Source organism: Astyanax mexicanus, chromosome 9 (genome assembly GCF_023375975.1).
Source record: "Astyanax mexicanus isolate ESR-SI-001 chromosome 9, AstMex3_surface, whole genome shotgun sequence".
In the NCBI taxonomy this organism is placed as follows: domain Eukaryota; kingdom Metazoa; phylum Chordata; class Actinopteri; order Characiformes; family Acestrorhamphidae; genus Astyanax; species Astyanax mexicanus.
In genome coordinates this window covers 9896027-9915773 of record NC_064416.1, presented here as the reverse complement: position 1 = coordinate 9915773, position 19747 = coordinate 9896027, and the positions used below count along the sequence as shown (strand labels likewise).

General features: G+C 39.1%; 1 protein-coding gene across 3 annotated transcripts in view; it reads right to left on the bottom strand.

Annotated features, from left to right (window-relative positions):
* tspan4a (tetraspanin 4a) overlaps positions 1-19747 on the bottom strand; it is a 194812-nt gene that overhangs the window by 11972 nt on the left and 163093 nt on the right. For all 3 annotated transcript variants that reach the window (XM_022679476.2, XM_022679477.2, XM_022679475.2), the window contains 2 exons: positions 9498-9599; positions 1803-1934 (listed from right to left, as the gene is read on the bottom strand). In XM_022679476.2, coding sequence (XP_022535197.1) covers positions 1803-1934; positions 9498-9599 — 234 coding nt within the window. The remainder of the gene's footprint in view (positions 1-1802; positions 1935-9497; positions 9600-19747) is intronic.

The following is a 19747-nucleotide window of genomic DNA, read 5'->3' as shown; positions in this document are numbered from 1 at the left end:
GCAATAATGTTAGTAATGTCATGTTAGTTAGTCAACACTTAATGTAAAGTGTCTTCTTTACATCAAAATGATTCAATGCCAAAAAACAGCATCCAGCTATCTTCTCCTGAATACTGAGATATTGGTTCCACTGCAGTTCTAGAAGTTCCTCAGTTATGAGAAGTTTTTTGGGGGACGAGGAGGGAGTTTTTGTTTACTTGTTTATTGGAGTTCCTTCACTTTACCTGAGGTGTTCTTTCATTGACGGAACAGCTCACGCTCTTCTGACTGTGGGTTTGAAATACTCTACTGGTAGCTCTCAGCATTTCTCAGCATCTCTCAGCATCTCAGCTTTCTCAAACCTGGCAGAAGCTGGTTTGAGGTGGGTGAGAGGAAGGCACAGAGAGAGCTGTCAGAATGTCCTCAGGTATCTGTGTGGGTTAATAGCTGCTTGTGTTTCAGTGATCATACTGTTCCTCTAAACACAGCAGATCCTCTATTTACTGACCCACTGCTGTTCCACACCTTCACCAATAACAAAACAGCTCCTAACTCTCACTCGCTCACTGTGTGTGTGTGTGTGTGTGTGTGTTTATTGAAGCAGGTGGAGTGACGGGCTGATGCTGTGAGTGTGAAGTCAATAAGAGCTGGAGCAGCAGGACCCTAAAGCTGCTCTGGTTACTGTGTTAAATAGATTGAAACCAGTCCAATCAATATGAGATCTTTGACCTGTGTGTGTCTTTGTGTGCAAATACACCAATCAAGAAGAACAGTTGCAAGAAAAAGTATGTGAACCCTTTGGATTCACTTGGATTTCTGCATAAATTGGTCATTAAATGTGTTCCGATCTTCACAACAAGTCACAACAATAGACAAACACAGTCTGTTTAAACTAATAAACTAATACCAAATAAAAAACCTATGTTAACGCTTTATAATACAGGGTAAATACTGTGTATTTACAGAGTAAGAACGGTAAAACACTGTACACTACATCAGGGTTTCTCAACCAGTTGGCCACGAAGCACCCTCTAGGGGTCCGCAGGCTCATCCTCAGAGGAAAACAGTAGTCTGTAGTGAGCACTTTAAATCAGGGGTCTCAAACTTGCGGGCCGCAAACAATATTTTGTGTCCCCCGACTTGAAATAAAATTTTAGTGTTAGTGCGGCGTGCCTACATGAAAGACGCATCCTCTCCCCGTCCACCAGCACAGCGCATCCTATTCATTTAAATAGAGAGAGCGGCCGCATGAGCGCAGCCCCGCCTTCCGACAAAAAAAGTTCCGCTGTGTGTGAGAGAGGCACATACGAGCCTCACACACACAGAACAGCTGCCTTTCAACCACGGACGAGAAGCTGAAAACGGATTTATAGAACTATAGATCACAGCCCGACGCTCCCTGTTGTTTCTGAGTAATTACTGAGAACAGTAAAAATCATTATTTCTTTTTTTCAGTGCAGCCATTATCCTTTATTCAGCCCCACTGATCATATAGAAGCACTTTGAAGTTCTATAATGATTACAGACTGTAGTCCTGTATCTGTTTCTCTAAATACTTTATTATTATTACTATTATCCTTCTTTCACCCTGTTCTTCAATACTCAGGACCCCACAGGAGAGAAACCCACCACAGAGCAGCTATTTTATTTGGGTTTTATTCTTAGCACTCAGTGACACTGAATAGTCCAACACAAACTGTGCAGCTTCATTCAGATTTTTTCCTTTTCTACACATTAAGCAAGGGATAAACACTCTAAGAAGCGTAGTGATCACCCTATCACATTCAGAAGTCAGCAGATATTATTCATAAATCTTTACTTACCGCTGTCCACCATGTTCCAGGGTTCTCCAGGCCGCAGTTATCACTGTACTCCAAACAGCAGGAGTCCGGAACACGAGAGGCGTTATACACCTCAAACCAGTCCGTGTGATTAGTCACTCCACAGCAGCGGAACTGAAAGAGAGAAAAAGAGGAGTACAGAATTATTATGATGATGCCACTGAATTAGACTCAGAATCATCTCAGCTCAGATTATTTCATCTCCTCTCATCTTATCTCTTATCATCTCATTTTATATCAGGTCCTCACTTCAGGTCCTGCATCCCAACATTTATTATCTCATTTAGTATCACCTCATCCTATCTCACTTCATCTCACTTTGTTTCATCTCATCTCCTCTCATCCCTTCCAACCTCATCTCATCTCATCCTCTCCTATCTCATCTCATCTCCTGTCATCTCTTCCAACCTCATCTCATCTCATCCTCTTCTATCTCATCTCATCTCCTGTAATCTCGTCCAACCTCATCTCATCTCATCCTCTCCTATCTCATCTCATCTCCTGTCATCTGTTCCAACCTCATCTCATCTCATCCTTTTCTATCTCATCTCATCTCATCTCCTGTAATCTCGTCCAACCTCATCTCATCTCATCCTCTCCTATCTCATCTCATCTCCTGTCATCTGTTCCAACCTCATCTCATCTCATCCTTTTCTATCTCATCTCATCTCATCTCCTGTAATCTCGTCCAACCTCATCTCATCCTCTCCTATCTCATCTCTTCTCCTGTTATCTCTTCCAACTTCATCTCATCTCATCCTCTTCTATCTCATCTCATCTCCTGTTATCTCTTCCAATCTCAACTCATCTCATCCTCTCCTATCTCATCCCATATCTTTTTATATCACCTAATCTCATCTCCTCTCATCACACCTCATCTTACTTTATCTCATCTAACTTCATCTCTTCTCCTCTTCTCCTCTCCTGTCATCTCTTCTAAATTAATCTTCATCTCATCTAACTTCATCTCAACCTTGTCTCATCTCACCTCATCTCCTTTCCTCTCTTCATCTCCTTGTCTCATATCATCTTATTTCACCCCATCTCATCTCATCTCATCACTTCTCATCCAACTATGTATCATCTTACCTCATCTTCTTTACTCTCATCGTCTCCTGTCATCTTTTCTAAGTTTATCTCATCTCATCTCTTATCATCTTATATCACCCCATCTCATCTCCTCTCATCACATCTCATCCCACTTTTTTCATCTCACCTCATCTTCTTTCCTCTCATCATCTCCTGTCATCTTTTCTAACTTTATCTCATAGCATCTCTTATCATCTTATATCACCCCTTCTCATCACATCTCATCACATCTCATCTCACTGTATTTCATCTCACCTCATCTCCTCTATCATCTTATATCACCCCATCTCATCTCACCTCATCTCCTCTCATCACTTCATATCCACATTTCTCATCTCACTTCATCTCCTTTCCTCTTATCATGTCCTGTCATCTTTTCTAACTTTACCCCATCTCATCTCCTCTCATCACATCTCATCTCACTTTTTTCATCTCAACTCATCTCATCTATTATCTTATATCACCCCATCTCATCTCATCACATCTCATCTCACTTTTTTCATTTTACCTCATCTCATCTATCATCTTATATCACCCCATCTAATCTCATCTCATCACATCTCATCCCACTTTATTCCATCTCACCTCATCTCATCTATCATCTTATATCACCATATCTCATCTCCTCTCATCACATCTCATCCCACTGTATTTCATCTCATCTCATCTATCATCTTATATCACCCCATCTCCTCTCATCTCATCTCCTCTCATCACATCTCATCCCACTTTATTTCATCTCATCTCATCTATCATCTTATATCACCCCATCTCATCTCATCTCATCTCATCTCATCTCATCTGTTTCCAGTTGAACTGTAGAGCACTCTGTTTTCTAAAGAACTCCTTAAAAGCCATAATCCATCATTTATAAACACCAATCACCCACACACTCACACGCTCACACTCCTCTCCAACACATCTTTAATTCAGCAGCCTGTTCTTCAAACATCTCCCTGCACCTGTCTGCCTCTTCCTCTCCTTATCTGCTCCTCCTCCTCTGTTCCTCTCCTCTTCCTCGCTCAGTCTGACTCCTGGAGGAGCGTTCACACTCTTTAACGCTGCTGTTGTTCTGCTCCTTGTTTCTGGGGTCTTCAGAAGAGTCAGGCTAAAAGGCCAGTTAGAGAACCTTCCTCAAACCCCAGAGAGACGTGTCATCATCTTCTCTCCCTCCCTTTCTCTCTCTCTCTCTCTCTCTCTCTCTTTCTCTCATCCCCACTGGCAAAGATTTAAAAGTTGTCAGTTGAGACGCTCGTACACACACATCACCAAACAACAGACCGTCAAACACACACACACACACACACACAAACACAAACACACACACACACGCACACACACACATTCATCCATAAACACAGCAGCCCTTCAGCTAACCATTAGCCATGTTTTATTCTGCTGTACATCACACAAGCATGAATAGAACAGCCCCACATTCACTCACAGCCACACACACACACACACACACACACGCAGGCAGGCTGGTGCGTTTGCTGATCCCTTCCATTTTTCTCACCTCTTTTCTTCGGGAAAAACTGAGGAATTAACAGAACAATACGATGAAAGGCAGATCAAAGAGCCCCCGAACAAACAGCCCGTCCGCCAGGGACTCTATCTCTCTCTCTCTCTTACATACACACACACACACTCTCTCTCTCCCTATCTCTCTCTCTCTCTTACATACACACACACTCTCTCTCTCCCTATCTCTCTCTCTTTCTCCAACACACACTCTATCTCTCTCTTTCTCTCCCACAGACACCCTCTCATTTTCTATCTCTCTCTCTTTCTCTAACACAATCTCTCTCTCTCTCTCTCTCTCTCTCTCTCTTTCTCTCTCATTCTCTATATCTCTCTCTTTCTCAAACACTCTCTCTATCTCTAGCTTTCTCTTGCTTTAACACACATTATCTCTCCCATTCTGTATCTCTCTCGTCTCTATCATATCATTTCTCTTTCTCTCACATACACACTTCAATACTCACATCTCTCCATCTCTATCTCTTTATCTATGGCTCTCTCTTTCTTTAACGCACACACTCTCTTATTCTTCATCTCTCTCTCACACACTCTCACTATCTTTCTCTCTTTCTTCAACACACATTTTCTATTACATTTTGTCTGTCTGTCTGTCTCTCACTCTCTCCACATTTTCTATCACATTCTCTCTCTCTCTCCCTCTCTCTCTTCTTCATATTTTCTATCACAATCTGTCCGTCCCTCTTTCTTTGTCTCTCTCCATATTACTCCACAAGTGGATTGAGGTTCAGATAAAGGTAAAGAGTAGCACAACTAAAACAGTGTGAGGAATAAGAATCCCAGTGTTTCTGCTGTTTCAGTTTAGTGTATGAGGTGTTTTGGTGTTTTTAGTGTATCAGGTGTTTTTTAGGTGTTTTTCAGGTGTTTTAAAGTATGAGGTGATGTTAGAGGTGTGTTAAAAGCTGTGTGATCAGGTAGAGGGGCGGGGGAGGGAGGGAGGTGTGGTGTTAAGTGGAGCAGTCAGTGTTCGTCTGTCGACGTCGCGGTGAGGAAGCTTTTCTCTGAAATGTGCAGCCCTGTCATCGCCTGCTCCTCCTTTCAGCACGATCAAAGATCAGGAAGCTGCAGCAGGAGCTTCTGCTTCAGCCGTATTAGTGCTGTAGTTTAGTCATATTTACTGTGGTGTGTTGTGACAGCGGCGGTTCCGCTGGTTACTCTCCAGAGTAAAGAACAGCACAGACACTCGTTTAACCACCAGAGACATCATTCTGTTTTCATACTGTACCATACGTTATACACTATACACTATACCCTATAAAATATACACTATACACAATAACCTACACTTTATACACTATACACGATACCCTATACAATATACACGTTACACTATAACCTTTACACTAAACCTTTATACACTAAATCGTACACACTCTACAACATACCATATACACTATACCGTATACAGTATATAATATATACTATACCCTATACAACATACGCTATACACGATAACCTATACAACATACGCTATACACGATAACCTATACAACATACACTATACACGATAACCTATACAACATACACTATACACGATAACCTATACAACATACGCTATACACGAAAACCTATACAACATACGCTATACACGAAAACCTATACAACATACGCTATACACGAAAACCTATACAACATACGCTATACACGATAACCTATACAACATAAGCTATACACGATAACCTATACAACATAAGCTATACACGATAACCTATACAACATACGCTATACACGATAACCTATACAACATACACTATACACGATAACCTATACAACATACACTATACAGGATAACCTATACAACATACACTATACACGATAACCTATACAACATACACTATACAGGATAACCTATACAACATACGCTATACACGATAACCTATACAACATACGCTATACACGATAACCTATACAACATACACTATACACGATAACCTATACAACATACGCTATACACAATAACCTATACAACATACACTATACACAATAACCTACACTTTATACACTATACACGATACCCTATACAATATACACGTTACACTATAACCTTTACACTAAACCTTTATACACTAAATCGTACACACTCTACAACATACCATATACACTATACCGTATACAGTATATAATATATACTATACCCTATACAACATACGCTATACACGATAACCTATACAACATACGCTATACACGATAACCTATACAACATACGCTATACACGATAACCTATACAACATACACTATACATGATAACCTATACAACATACACTATACATGATAACCTATACAACATACACTATACATGATAACCTATACAACATACACTATACACGATAACCTATACAACATACACTATACACGATAACCTATACAACATACACTATACACGATAACCTATACAACATACACTATACATGATAACCTATACAACATACACTATACACGATAACCTATACAAACATACACTATACACGATAACCTATACAACATACACTATACACGATAACCTATACAACATACACTATAAACAATAACCTATACAACATACACTATACACGATAACCTATACAACATACACTATACACGATAACCTATACAACATACACTATACACGATAACCTATACAACATACACTATACACGATAACCTATACAACATACACTATACACGATAACCTATACAACATACGCTATACACGATAACCTATACAACATACACTATACACGATAACCTATACAACATACACTATACACGATAACCTATACAACATACACTATACACGATAACCTATACAACATACACTATACACGATAACCTATACAAACATACACTATACACGATAACCTATACAACATACACTATACACGATAACCTATACAACATACACTATAAACAATAACCTATACAACATACACTATACACGATAACCTATACAACATACACTATACACGATAACCTATACAACATACACTATACACGATAACCTATACAACATACACTATACACGATAACCTATACAACATACACTATACACGATAACCTATACAACATACGCTATACACGATAACCTATACAACATACACTATACACGATAACCTATACAACATACGCTATACACGATAACCTATACAACATACACTATACACGAAAACCTATAGACTATACACAATAACCTATACACTATACATTAGGCCCTATACAGTATACATGTTACACTATAACTACTACTAAATACACTAAATCCTATACACTATACAACATACCATATACACTATACCATATACAGGTTATAATATACAGTATACCCTATACAACATACACTATACACAATAACCTATACAATATACACCATACACTATAACCTTTACACTAAATCCTATACACCCTACACTATACCCTATACACTTTAACCTATACAATATACACAATACAAGATACCCTATACAATATACACTATACAAAATACCCTATACACTATACCCTATGCACCATACACTATACACTATAACCTATACAATATACACTATACACAATAAACTATACAATATACCCTATACACTATACTCTATACACCATACACTATACCCTATACACTATACACTCTAACCTATAACCTATACAATATACACTATAAACTATACCCTATACACTAAATCCTATACACTGTATCTTATACACTATACCCTATACAATATACACTATACCCTATACAATCTAACCTCTACACTATACCCGATACACTATACACAATAACCTATACAATATACACTATACCCCATATACTATACCCTATACACTAATTCCTGTTCAATATACACTATATACTAAAACTTATACTATACATAACCTTATCAACTATACATTAATCCCTGTACTATATACACACTGTTTGGCCAAAAAAGAAATTCACCACCTGAATAGAAAGCAAAAATAGAGACTCCCATTGGAAAATTACTGCATGGGTTTTTATGTTAATTTAACCCTAACTGATGCAGTGAGTAGCTTCTCATTTGTTGAACAACCATGTGAAACGACAAATCCTGTGGTTGGAAAATATGTTAATCTGTTTCAGAAGGGCCACATTATTGGCATGAGAAAACATCTAAGGAGATTGCCTATGCTAAAAATTCTAAAATCTAGTTAAAAACTGTTATTATTACATTATTACATTATTAAAAAGTGTAAGTAGAGTGGTGAAACAGCATCTTCGAGGAAGGAATGTAATCGTGAATGTCAATCACTTAAACGTTTGGTGAAATCAAATGGTAGAAAAACAACACTAGAACTCTAGGGAGATATGTTTAATAGTGAAAGTAAGAGCATTTCCACATGCATAGTGCAGTGCAAAGGAAATTTAAGATATGGGGACTAAGCAGCTGTGCAGCCTGAATGAGGTCAGCTGACTACCTGAATATACTGAATATAGAGCAGATTATTCCATCAACGTATTTTTTCTACCCTGATGACACGGCTTTATTCCAAGATGACAATGTCAGGATTCATGGAGCTGGAATTGTGAAAGAGTTCAGGGTTCAGGGAGCATGAGATCATCATTTTCACACATGGATTGAGAGAGAGTTCACCACAGAGTCCAGACCTTAACCCCATTGAAAATCTTTGGGATGTGCTGGAGAAGACTTTGTGCAGCGGTCAGACTCTACCATCATCAATGCTAGAGATTGGGGAAATGATATATAGCTATTTTACCACATAATGCCTCTAATTTCCACTCTGTCTGTAATGTGTACTCTATGTACTCTATGTACTCTAATTTCCACGCCAAGTATTTACTTAGAAATCCTAGTTTTTAGACCTGTTATTTTGTACTCACACACCCTTTATAAATGAGGCCCCAGGTCTGAAAAGTGCACTGCAATGTTGATTTATTTACAGAGTTCCTACCATATTGTACTACCTGTCTGCTTCTGCTGTCAGAACAGAACCTCATTAGAGCTCATTCAGGAGTCCTTGGGGGTTCTGAGATGCTGAGATGAGCTCATATGTTCTGGGGTGTTCTGGGGTGTAGGTATAGAGTAAAGCAGCTGGGGTGCTTACATCAGTCTGCACGATGCTCCAGGCGTTGGTCAGGCCGATGTTTCCCTCTGTGCCGAAGAGCTGCAGACCTTTCTTCAGGTCATTTTGAGCATACTGGTCAATCTGCACAGACAGAAAGAGAGAGAGAGAGACAGAGAGAGAGAGAGACAGAGAGAGATAGAGAGAAAGAGAGAGAGACAGAGGGGTTTAGTGGAGGACTGCAGAGTCTTCTCTGCTCAGTCGGGAGCACTCTGACCTTCTATCATGAAGAACAGACAGCACTGATCTGCTCTAGGCCTCTCAGCTCTGCTCTACAACACTGAACAGAGGTGTCTGATCCTTAGATAAATCCAGGTCATAACATGCAATTATGTGTGTGTGGGGGGGGGGGTGTGGGGGTTGGGGGGGATGTATGTGTGTGTGTGTGTGCACGCACATTTTCCTGCCCTGGTGAGGACCAGATTCCTAGTGAAAAAAAAAAATACATTATTACACTACAGTGCACTAAAGTGTACATGTAGCCACATTATTAATCCGTATATTTAAAGAGTGCTAAGTGCTAAGTGTACTTAACTGTACTAAAATGGAACTATTTTAAATATACTTGAGGAACATTTAAACATACTGCTTCATGTATGTATCCCCATATTTTTAATATTTATCCTTACAGTAACTTTATAATACATTTAAAGAGTATGACAACTGTATCACTATTATACAGCAGGTACAGTATATTAGGAATGTAATAAAATTGTAAGTAGCACACTTCTAGTATACTTTTTTCAGTATATTTTTTTAATACAATGTCCTACAATTTAGTTGCTACAAATTTACTTAAATTTGTAATTGATGTAGTAATTTAATGTACTTTCTAAAAAGTTACTTGATACACTGTGCTTTAAATGAACTACTGTAACAGTTGCTTTTAACCCTTGTGTGGTGTTCATATTTTTGTTACTCGTTTACTTTGTTACTTGTATTTAATTCAGCAAAATTAAGCAATTTTACACTAAAATGCTTTACACATGCTTGCTTCACCTAAATTGCAAGCAATATAAACAGCTTACATGGTTAATATTTGCCCTTTACCTTTCTTATGTTACATTTCTTTTAAAAAGTGCTACTCTTTTTTTATTCTTTTTTAATAAAATGTAAAAGAAAATGAATTAAACTCAAGATATGAGTGGAAAATTTGTTTAGTTTCAAATTTACAAATGAAGCAATGTTTATTAGCCCTTGGCCAAACATACTGTATGTAATATAAATGTGTGTGTGAGTGGGGGGGGGGGGGGTGGGGGGGGGGTGTACAGTGTGTGTTTATCGAAAATGTGTTTTGATATATGTTTCTCACAATAAATGAGCCAATGCCAATGAGTTTGAGTTAGAAAAAATATTTTTTTAGTATCATTTGATGAAAAATGAAAACGGGTCCCACAGACCCGAACACCACACAAGGGTTAATACACTTTGCTAAAAATGTACGCAATCATTTCGCCAACATCTTTGAATATCATGAACGGTATTATACCCTGAAATATCGTGTCATATAACCCACCACTAATTATAAGATGTTTAGCAAAAAAAAAAAAAACACACTGTTTTCATTTCCAATTATATATCTACTAGAGACAGATTATATCTGTACAGTATCATTTATTGTTTATTTAATCCTGGATGTAAAGAGATATTTGGAGTGCATTATTATTAGTATCATCATATTCTGGATAATTGACTTCTGTTACAAATCTGATAAAATTCTTGTATTTTTTTATATCTCAGTTAGGGGTGTAGCATATTATATCATATGTAATAAAAAATTTAATTTTCATTTTGTTGCAGTAGTATATTCTTGATTTTTTTTTTTGGTTAGTTTTTTTATATTGCCAACAGTATCGTTTTCACCAAAATACCACTAAAATAATATTGTGATATTATATTAGTGCCATATCGCCCATACCTACTAACCGCACAAAACAGGGAATTAACTGCTACTAATTATTTCTTACTACCAATGGCCACAACATCATAAATGCTAGGTGCCGACAGCTGATGGCAAGCTACATGAACGGGATTCGAACCTGCGACCTCCCATTCAAAGTGGCAGAGCATTAGACTGCTGGACAACTCAGCGTCCATATTAATCTATTTTAATTGCTCTTGGGTGTAAACTGGACCGTGAGATAACAATTTCATTCCACCTCATGTACCACATGTGATTTGAATGACAATAAAATCTCTTTGAATCATTAAATTCTTGAATCCCTGAATCCCACCTATCTGGCGCCCAATTTTAACCTTATTTACAAGATAACACCTCACAACTCATACAGTGCAGGTTGACTTTTTGACTTTTGCCATGTCAGTGTACTTTTCAGTTCCTATTTGTTTGTTATGTTGATTTTCCACACAGGAGGATCGTATTAAACACATCTTTGATATTTAATTTCTGCTCTGGCTGTTAGAAATGAATTCCTGAACATCCTTCTTCCTGGCTTTGGTGCTGAACTTCAGAGTGTCGCAGAGTGGGTGTGTGTAATTGATTGGTACAGCTTTCCGAATAAGCCATCTGAGGTAAGTCTCTTCATCTGCACACCCTTCACACGCAAACTGTCTCCCGAGTCTCTCAAGTCTACAAGCTTCAGTAATGGTTCTGTAGGTTGTGTTAAGCTGAGCAGCGGGAGGCTGGTGACTAGAAATAAAAAAGTACGTTATTGGCTGACATTTCTCTATTTGCCGATCTCAAGAGCTGATCAGATCATATTTAGAAGTTAAGTATTATAACAACTCCTCGACCACAGGAAAATGCAGTTCCTTGTTCTGCCATTGGATACCGTAGATCTACAGAGTGACTAGATAGTGGCTGGACAGTGCATCCAAGTAAGTGAGCATCAGAAATCTATTTTCATACATCTTTTAAAAGTAGATCACTCAGCCCAGTACAATAAGTAACATGAATACTAACCAGATACCCCCTTTAAGAGTGCATCCAGGTGAGCATCAGAACTCTAATTTCATACCTCTCTCAAGAGTACATTGCTTGACCCAGTACAATAAGTAACATGAATACTAACCAGATACCCCCTTTAGGAATGCATCCAAGTGAGCATCAGAATTCTAATTTCATACCTCTCTCAAGAGTACATCACACAACCCAGTACAATAAGTAACACGAACACTAACCAGATTCCCCCTTTAAGAGTGCATACAAGTATCTGAGAATCAGAACTCTACCTTCATATCTCTCTCAAGATTCTACTGCTCAGCCACGTACAGTGAGTTTTAGAATGTTTTTTGCATACCACTCTTGATACTGCGTCCCTCGGGCTAATACGCTGAGTATCACAACACTAACAGGATAACCCTCTCGAGAGTCTATAACCCAGCTTAGGACAGAGTATTAGAACAGTAACAGGATATCCCTCTCAAAAATATAGAACTCAGCTTAGAACACAGTATTAGAACAGTAACATGATACCCCTCTAAAGAGTCTACAACTCAACTTAGTAGAGTAAGTATCAGAACTCAGTCCATTGCAGTGAACATCACAACACTAACTGAATACCCCTCTCCAGAGTACATCACTCAGCCTATTTCCCTCTCAATACCCCTCTCAAGTGTCTACTACTCAGCCCAGTGCAGTGGTATCAGAATACTAACAAGATACCCCTCTCAGGAGTTTATTAGTTGGCCCAGTGCAGTGATTATCAAAACTATCATAGCAGAGCTAACAAAAAAAAACACCACTAACCACACAAAACAGCAAACAATGCTTTTTTTCTGGGCTGTATACAGTATAGAAATGCATGGCTCTCTCAGCTGGTGCTCAGAGTTCCATAGAATTTTCAACATGGTAGATTCCAAAAAATAAAGTAAATTTTAACTTGTGAAACAAGGCAACACATTAGAGAAGCCATACTGAGTCTGTGTGGAAAGATCAATATCGTTAATTTGGCTCCACCCTTGATATTCAGACCTACAGGTGCATTTTAAAAAATAGAATATTATTGAAAGGTTACTTTTTTCAGTAATTCAATTCAAAATGTGAAACACTGATATTTTATATAGATGTATCACACGTGGAGAGCCATGTCATCTGCTGGTGTTGATCCACCGTGTTTTATCCAAAGTCCTAAGTCAGTGCAGTTTTGTTTTCCCACAAAATCTTACAGCACTTTATGCTTCCCTCTGCTGATAACTTTTATGGAAATGCAGATTTCATTTTCAAGCTGGCCTTGGCACACTGCCCACGCTGCCAAAAAAGTACCAATTGGTTTTATATGATATTTAAAATTTCTGAGACACTGACGTTTGAGGTTTTCGTTGGATGTAAGCCATAATCATCATAAATTACTGACATAAATGCATCTGTATTATCTGTAATCCAAAGTCTAGCCCCACCCACAATCTGTATTTGTAGTCGACCAATTGTTGTAAATGAAATTTGCCTCAAAACACTGAATGATCCATCTATACTCATTACCGATACTAATTGGTACATCTTTACCAATGGCCGCAACACCACAAATGGCTTTTCTAAATAAGAGCTCCACCCTTGATCAGAATTAATAATCAAATAATCAATCACAAGCAGTCAAGCAGTGGTCATCTCACGACTCGATTACTGCAATGCCCTGCTAACTGGCCTCCAGGCCTGTGTAGTAAAACCTCTCCAAATGATCCAGAATGCAGCAGCACGTCTGGTCTTCAACCAGCCAAAACGGCCACATGTCACCCCGCTGCTCATTGAGCTCCATTGGCTACCAGTTGATGCTCGCATCAAATTCAAAGCTCTTACAATCGCCTACAAGGTGATGACAGAACAGCTCCTTCCTACCTGCACTCGCTCCTGAAGGCTTACACTACCTCCCGGCCGCTGCGCTCCTCCAATGAACGTTGCCTCGCTTTACCAAACAAACATTCACACAAAGCAATCCAGACTGTTCTCATACAGAGTTCCCCAATGGTGGAACAAACTACCTTCCACTACCAGATCAGGAGAATCTCTCGCTATCTTTAAGAGACTCCTGAAGACAGAGCTCTTCAAAGAGCACTTACTCTCCTAACACCTCTAACTAACTACCTTCTACTACCAGATCAGGAGAATCTCTCGCTATCTTTAATAAACTCCTGAAGACAGAGCTCTTCAAAGAGCACTTACTCTCCTAACACCTCTAACTAACTACCTTCTACTACCAGATCAGGAGAATCTCTCGCTATCTTTAAGAAACTCCTGAAGACAGAGCTCTTCAAAGAGCACTTACTCTCCTAACACCTCTAACTAACTACCTTCTACTACCAGATCAGGAGAATCTCTCGCTATCTTTAATAAACTCCTGAAGACAGAGCTCTTCAAAGAGCACTTACTCTCCTAACACCTCTAACTAACTAACTAACTAACTACTTCTAACCTCATTTCCTTCTTCCCCTCCTTTTACTCCTCTATCCTATTATTTCCCTTTGACCTCCTTTAAGCCCTATCTAAAGATGTTTTTACCTTTAACTTCTATTACTTATGTACTTCACTATTGTAAGTCGATTTGGACAAAAGCGTCTGCCAAATGTAATGTAATGTAATGTAATGTAATGTAATCGTGCGTAAATATACATTTGGTGATTGGTATCCATCTATACCAATGACCTCAGACCTCAGCTTTTGGTTTAACTGGTAAAAGAGCAACACCACTGTCTTTACCTTGTGTAATTAATAATCTGATCGGATTTGCACTTAAACATCTCCGTTATTGAACGCTCCATCATGAATCGTGTCCTCGTGATCATCACCTGCAATTTTCCCATTACCTAAAATCCCACTGATTCATGCAACACATTTATTCCCATTGATTGGAATCCCGCAGTGAGTGACGAGCCCATCAGCCTGTTACAATAGTGGAGACGTGGCTCGTATTACTCACAGCACTCAACCTGAATGTCAAACGGTGGGAGGACGTGTGGGAGAGTGTGTGGAAGAAGAAGAAGAGTGTGTGGGAGTGAGAGAAAGAGAGGGAGGGGGAGGGGACATTTCCATAAACAGATGAGTAAGTCATCAATCAGAGTGATTAGAAGAGAGCAGAGGCTGCTGGACGTGAAAGCAGTGCGTCGACTGAGAACACGGACCACGGAACCACACAATCCGACACACCGGCCACCTGACATCTGCACCGCCTGCCAGGACAGATTGCTGTTCTACCTCAATGACTCTCTTTCCCTCGCTCTCTTTCTCTTTCTCTCTCTCTTTGTCTTTGTCATGCTCTCTCATACATTTCATTTCATATCTCTCTCTCTATCTCTCTCTCTCTCTCTCTCTCTCTCTCTCTCTCTCTCTTTCTCTCTGTTGTGACCTGAATTATAGAGCAGCTCACAGTGACTCACATCATTCCCAGTCCTCCCTCTATCTAGAGCTCCCCCTGTCTCACACAGTGCTCCCAGTTCTGAGAGGATGTGGCATCAGCAGGAATTGAACCAGGGGTTAATGTACTGAGTGTGTGCAGGTCTACAGGGCAGTCATCACTGTGCTTTAGTTACTGAAAGCACTGGAATACACTTACATTTTTCAGATTATCAAACAAACTTAAATATCAGTCAAATATAACCAGAGTAAATATAAAAAGCAGTTTTTAAATTATGATTTCATTTATTAAGTGAAAAAAGCAACCCAAACCAACCTGGCTCTACAGTATGTGAAAAATAAATTTACACCCATTAATAAACTTTGATTAACCCAACAACCACAATCAGGCCTGATTACTGCCAGACCAGTAGAATCAAGAATTCACATATACTTATTAGAACCTCCCTGACAACATGAAGCAGCATAAATATCTCAAAAATCATTACATTATGGCGCAGTCTGAAGAAATTCAAGAACAGATGAGAAGACAAAGTCGCTGATATCTCCCAGTCTGAAAAGGTTTACAAATCCTCCAATAAAAAAAAAATAAACAGTGGAGAACCTTCCCAGGAGGGACCGGTCTACCAAAATTACTCCAAAAGGGCATGGACTACTCATCCAGGAGGTCACAAAAGAACCCCGAAAAACACCAGCAGATGACATGTCTCTCCAAACCATCACTGATTGTAGAAACTTCACACTAGACCTCAAGCAGTTTGGACTGTGTGTCTCTCCACTCTTCCTCCAGACTCTGGTCTCTTGATTTACAAATGAAATGTAAAATTTACTGATGATCAGTGATGGTTGAGAGTGTTGATCCACTGTGTGATATCAAGTCTAAAGTCAGCACTTCTCTGCTGACAACTTTTTGGATTTCATGCGGATTTCATTTTCCAGCAGGACTTGGCACACTGCCCACACTGCCAAAAGCACCAATAAGTCTTATATAATATTCTAATTTTCTAAAACACAGATTTTTGGGTTTTCATTGGCTGTAAGCCATGATCATCAACACCCTGTGTTTCCCATTTTTAACTGAATTACTGAAATAAAATAACTTTTCAATGATATTCTAATTTTTTGAGATGCTCTAGAATATATTATTAAATAATTCCTCTTGAGAACAGGCTGGAGTGTTGCCCAGCACACAGATGATCTGTCTGGTGTTGTGGGTCTTGTTTTAGAGCGTATTACACCGTGAATAACGTTCTGATTAAACTGAGTCACTGGGCTTGTTTAGGAAAGGGTATTGATTACTCCACTGCAGTGATCCGTCAACCTGAATGCAAATGCGAGGCTGCAGTGGTCACCAGAGTCCATTGTTTTCCTGTGAGCTTATTTAGCTAACTTTCCACAAGGGATTCCACCCATCGGATCCGACTGGGCTCCGCTGTTGTGCCGACAGACTGAGTGATGCAAACAGCTCAATGAGGAAAAAAACACAGAGCGCTGCGAAATTCACTAAGTGACATTTGTAAGCAACGCTCCTGCACCGCTGAATGCAGCCCATTTACATTATAAAGCTCAGTGCTCTTCTATTGTTGTTTTGCTATTGTAAGCACGCAATTCTGGACCGTTCCTGTTGGATGATTTCCATTTTTTAGTACAATGGGTTGGTTCTGAACTCCCTTAATTGCTCTTATGGAAAGGTTTAGCATTGTTAGCATGCCAGCTAAAGTTTTAAATGCTGTGGGAATCAAATCCCCTCTGAAATCTCTATCTCGCTGAGGGCGATCATAACGTGAAAACCCTCTTCATCTCTTTACATTAAACACCCAGCTAACATAGAACATTGTAATGATGTTTAGCAATGTTTTGAGAAGATTACAGGAAGACTAGCCTGTAACATTACCAGTGTTGGGCACATTACTTTGAAAAAGTAATTAGTTATAGTTACTAGTTACTTCTCCAAAAAAGTAACTGAGTTACTAACGGAGTTACTCCACTATAAAAGTAACTAATTACCAGTAAAAGTAACTATTGCGTTACTTTAGTGTTACTCGTCCCCGTAAACCCCACCCCCCCACCCCCGGCCTCCACCTTCTCAGAGCTTGTTTCATAAGCCAGATGGATAGAGTGCACGACAGCAAAGACAGGTACCTGCATAGAGGTTTGTCCAGGACAAATTTTTCGTTCCGGGACATAATGTGACTCAACGTGCACATTTTTACCTTTGACCTCAGTGAGTTTGAAATAGTGTCGGTATTTCCATCTGGAAAAGGCTGTTTTACCACTGGAGTCCTTCTCACTCGCCATCTCTCGCTATGCGCTGTAAACACCCACCACTATGCATGCACTCTAAACACCCACCCACCTAATTTCTCCGATTGGCTGAAGACGTAATCTTAATATACCTTAGCCAATCATTGCTTAGGCGGTTATCTCATCCTCACCTCCCTTGTGACTCACACACACAATGCACACACACACACACTTGCGCCTTTGTCTGTATGTGTGAAGTTAATTCATCTGCTAAAGTAACGCGCAGTAACGGGGTGTCGGAAATGGTAACGCCGTTATAGTTACAGTCAGTAACTATATTATGAAAAAAGTAATCGCGTTAGTAACGCCGTTTATTTTAACGCCGTTATTCCCATCACTGTATATTACAAAAAAATAGTGTTCTGAAAACGTAATAACGGTTCCCAACACAAAGTTATTAGAACATTTCTCACATAACATTCCCATCTGCCAGAATACTAACATTATGGAAATGTTAAAAGTAACATTCACAAAATCAAAAATTAAACTTTTTTGCAGCAGCATTACCAGAACGTTTAAATATGTTAAATAAAAGTGTTTTAAGAGCATTCAGAAAACCTGGCCAATTAAATGTTCTAAGAACATTAAGTGTCACATTCAGAAAAAAAATATATATATATATAAAAAAAAAAAAACATGGCACAAAACTTTACCATTACTGGTTTTAGCCTCCTTGCTTAGCCTCCACCTAGTAACACCTTTGCAACCACTTTAGAGACAATATAGCAGCCATCACAGATACCATAGCAACAACTTAGCAACACCTTAGAAACAATATAGCGATCACCACAGATACCATAGCAAAACCTTAGCAACCACCGAGCAACAACATAGCAGCCACTACATATACCATAGCATCACCTTAGCAACCACATAGCAACAGATTATTAACAGCTTTGCAATCAACACAGACACCATAGCAACCACCTACCAACCACTTAGCAACCACTATAGTGAAAGGTGGAAGCCCTTTTGGCTGCGCAAGCATCCTGCTTTTCCTTCAGTAAATGCACTTTTCTAGTTATTATTATTAAACACAGTCTAGTTAGAATATTCAGAACACCTCTTTGTAACTACCCTCATTGTCCATCTTATCAGATCCACTCATCATATAGATACTTATATAAATATAGATATAGCACTTTTTAGGTTTTTTAACATTTTTAGACTTTAGATATGTATCTGTTTCTCTGCATACTTTATTCTTCTTCTTTCAACCTTTATTATTCAATGGTCAGGACCCCACAGAATAGACCACCACCACAGATCAGCTATTATTTGGGTGGTGGGTCATTATTGTCAGCTCTGCTGTAACAATGATTAACATGGTGATAATGTGTTAGTAGCGTGTGTTGAGTGTATGAGTGATTAGATCAGATACTGCAGTGCTGCTGGAGTTTTTAAACACCTCAGTGTCACTGCTGGATTGAGAATTGTCCACCAACCAGGAATATCCTGCTAACAGCATCCTTTGTGCTCTTTTTGGTAAGCATTTTTCCTTTTTTCGCCTTGGAGCGCTCTTATGGATACCAATTTTGCCCCATCTCTTTCTTATTATTGAATCATTCACACTGACCTTAACTGAGACAAGTGAGACCTGCAGTTCTTTAGATGTTGTTCT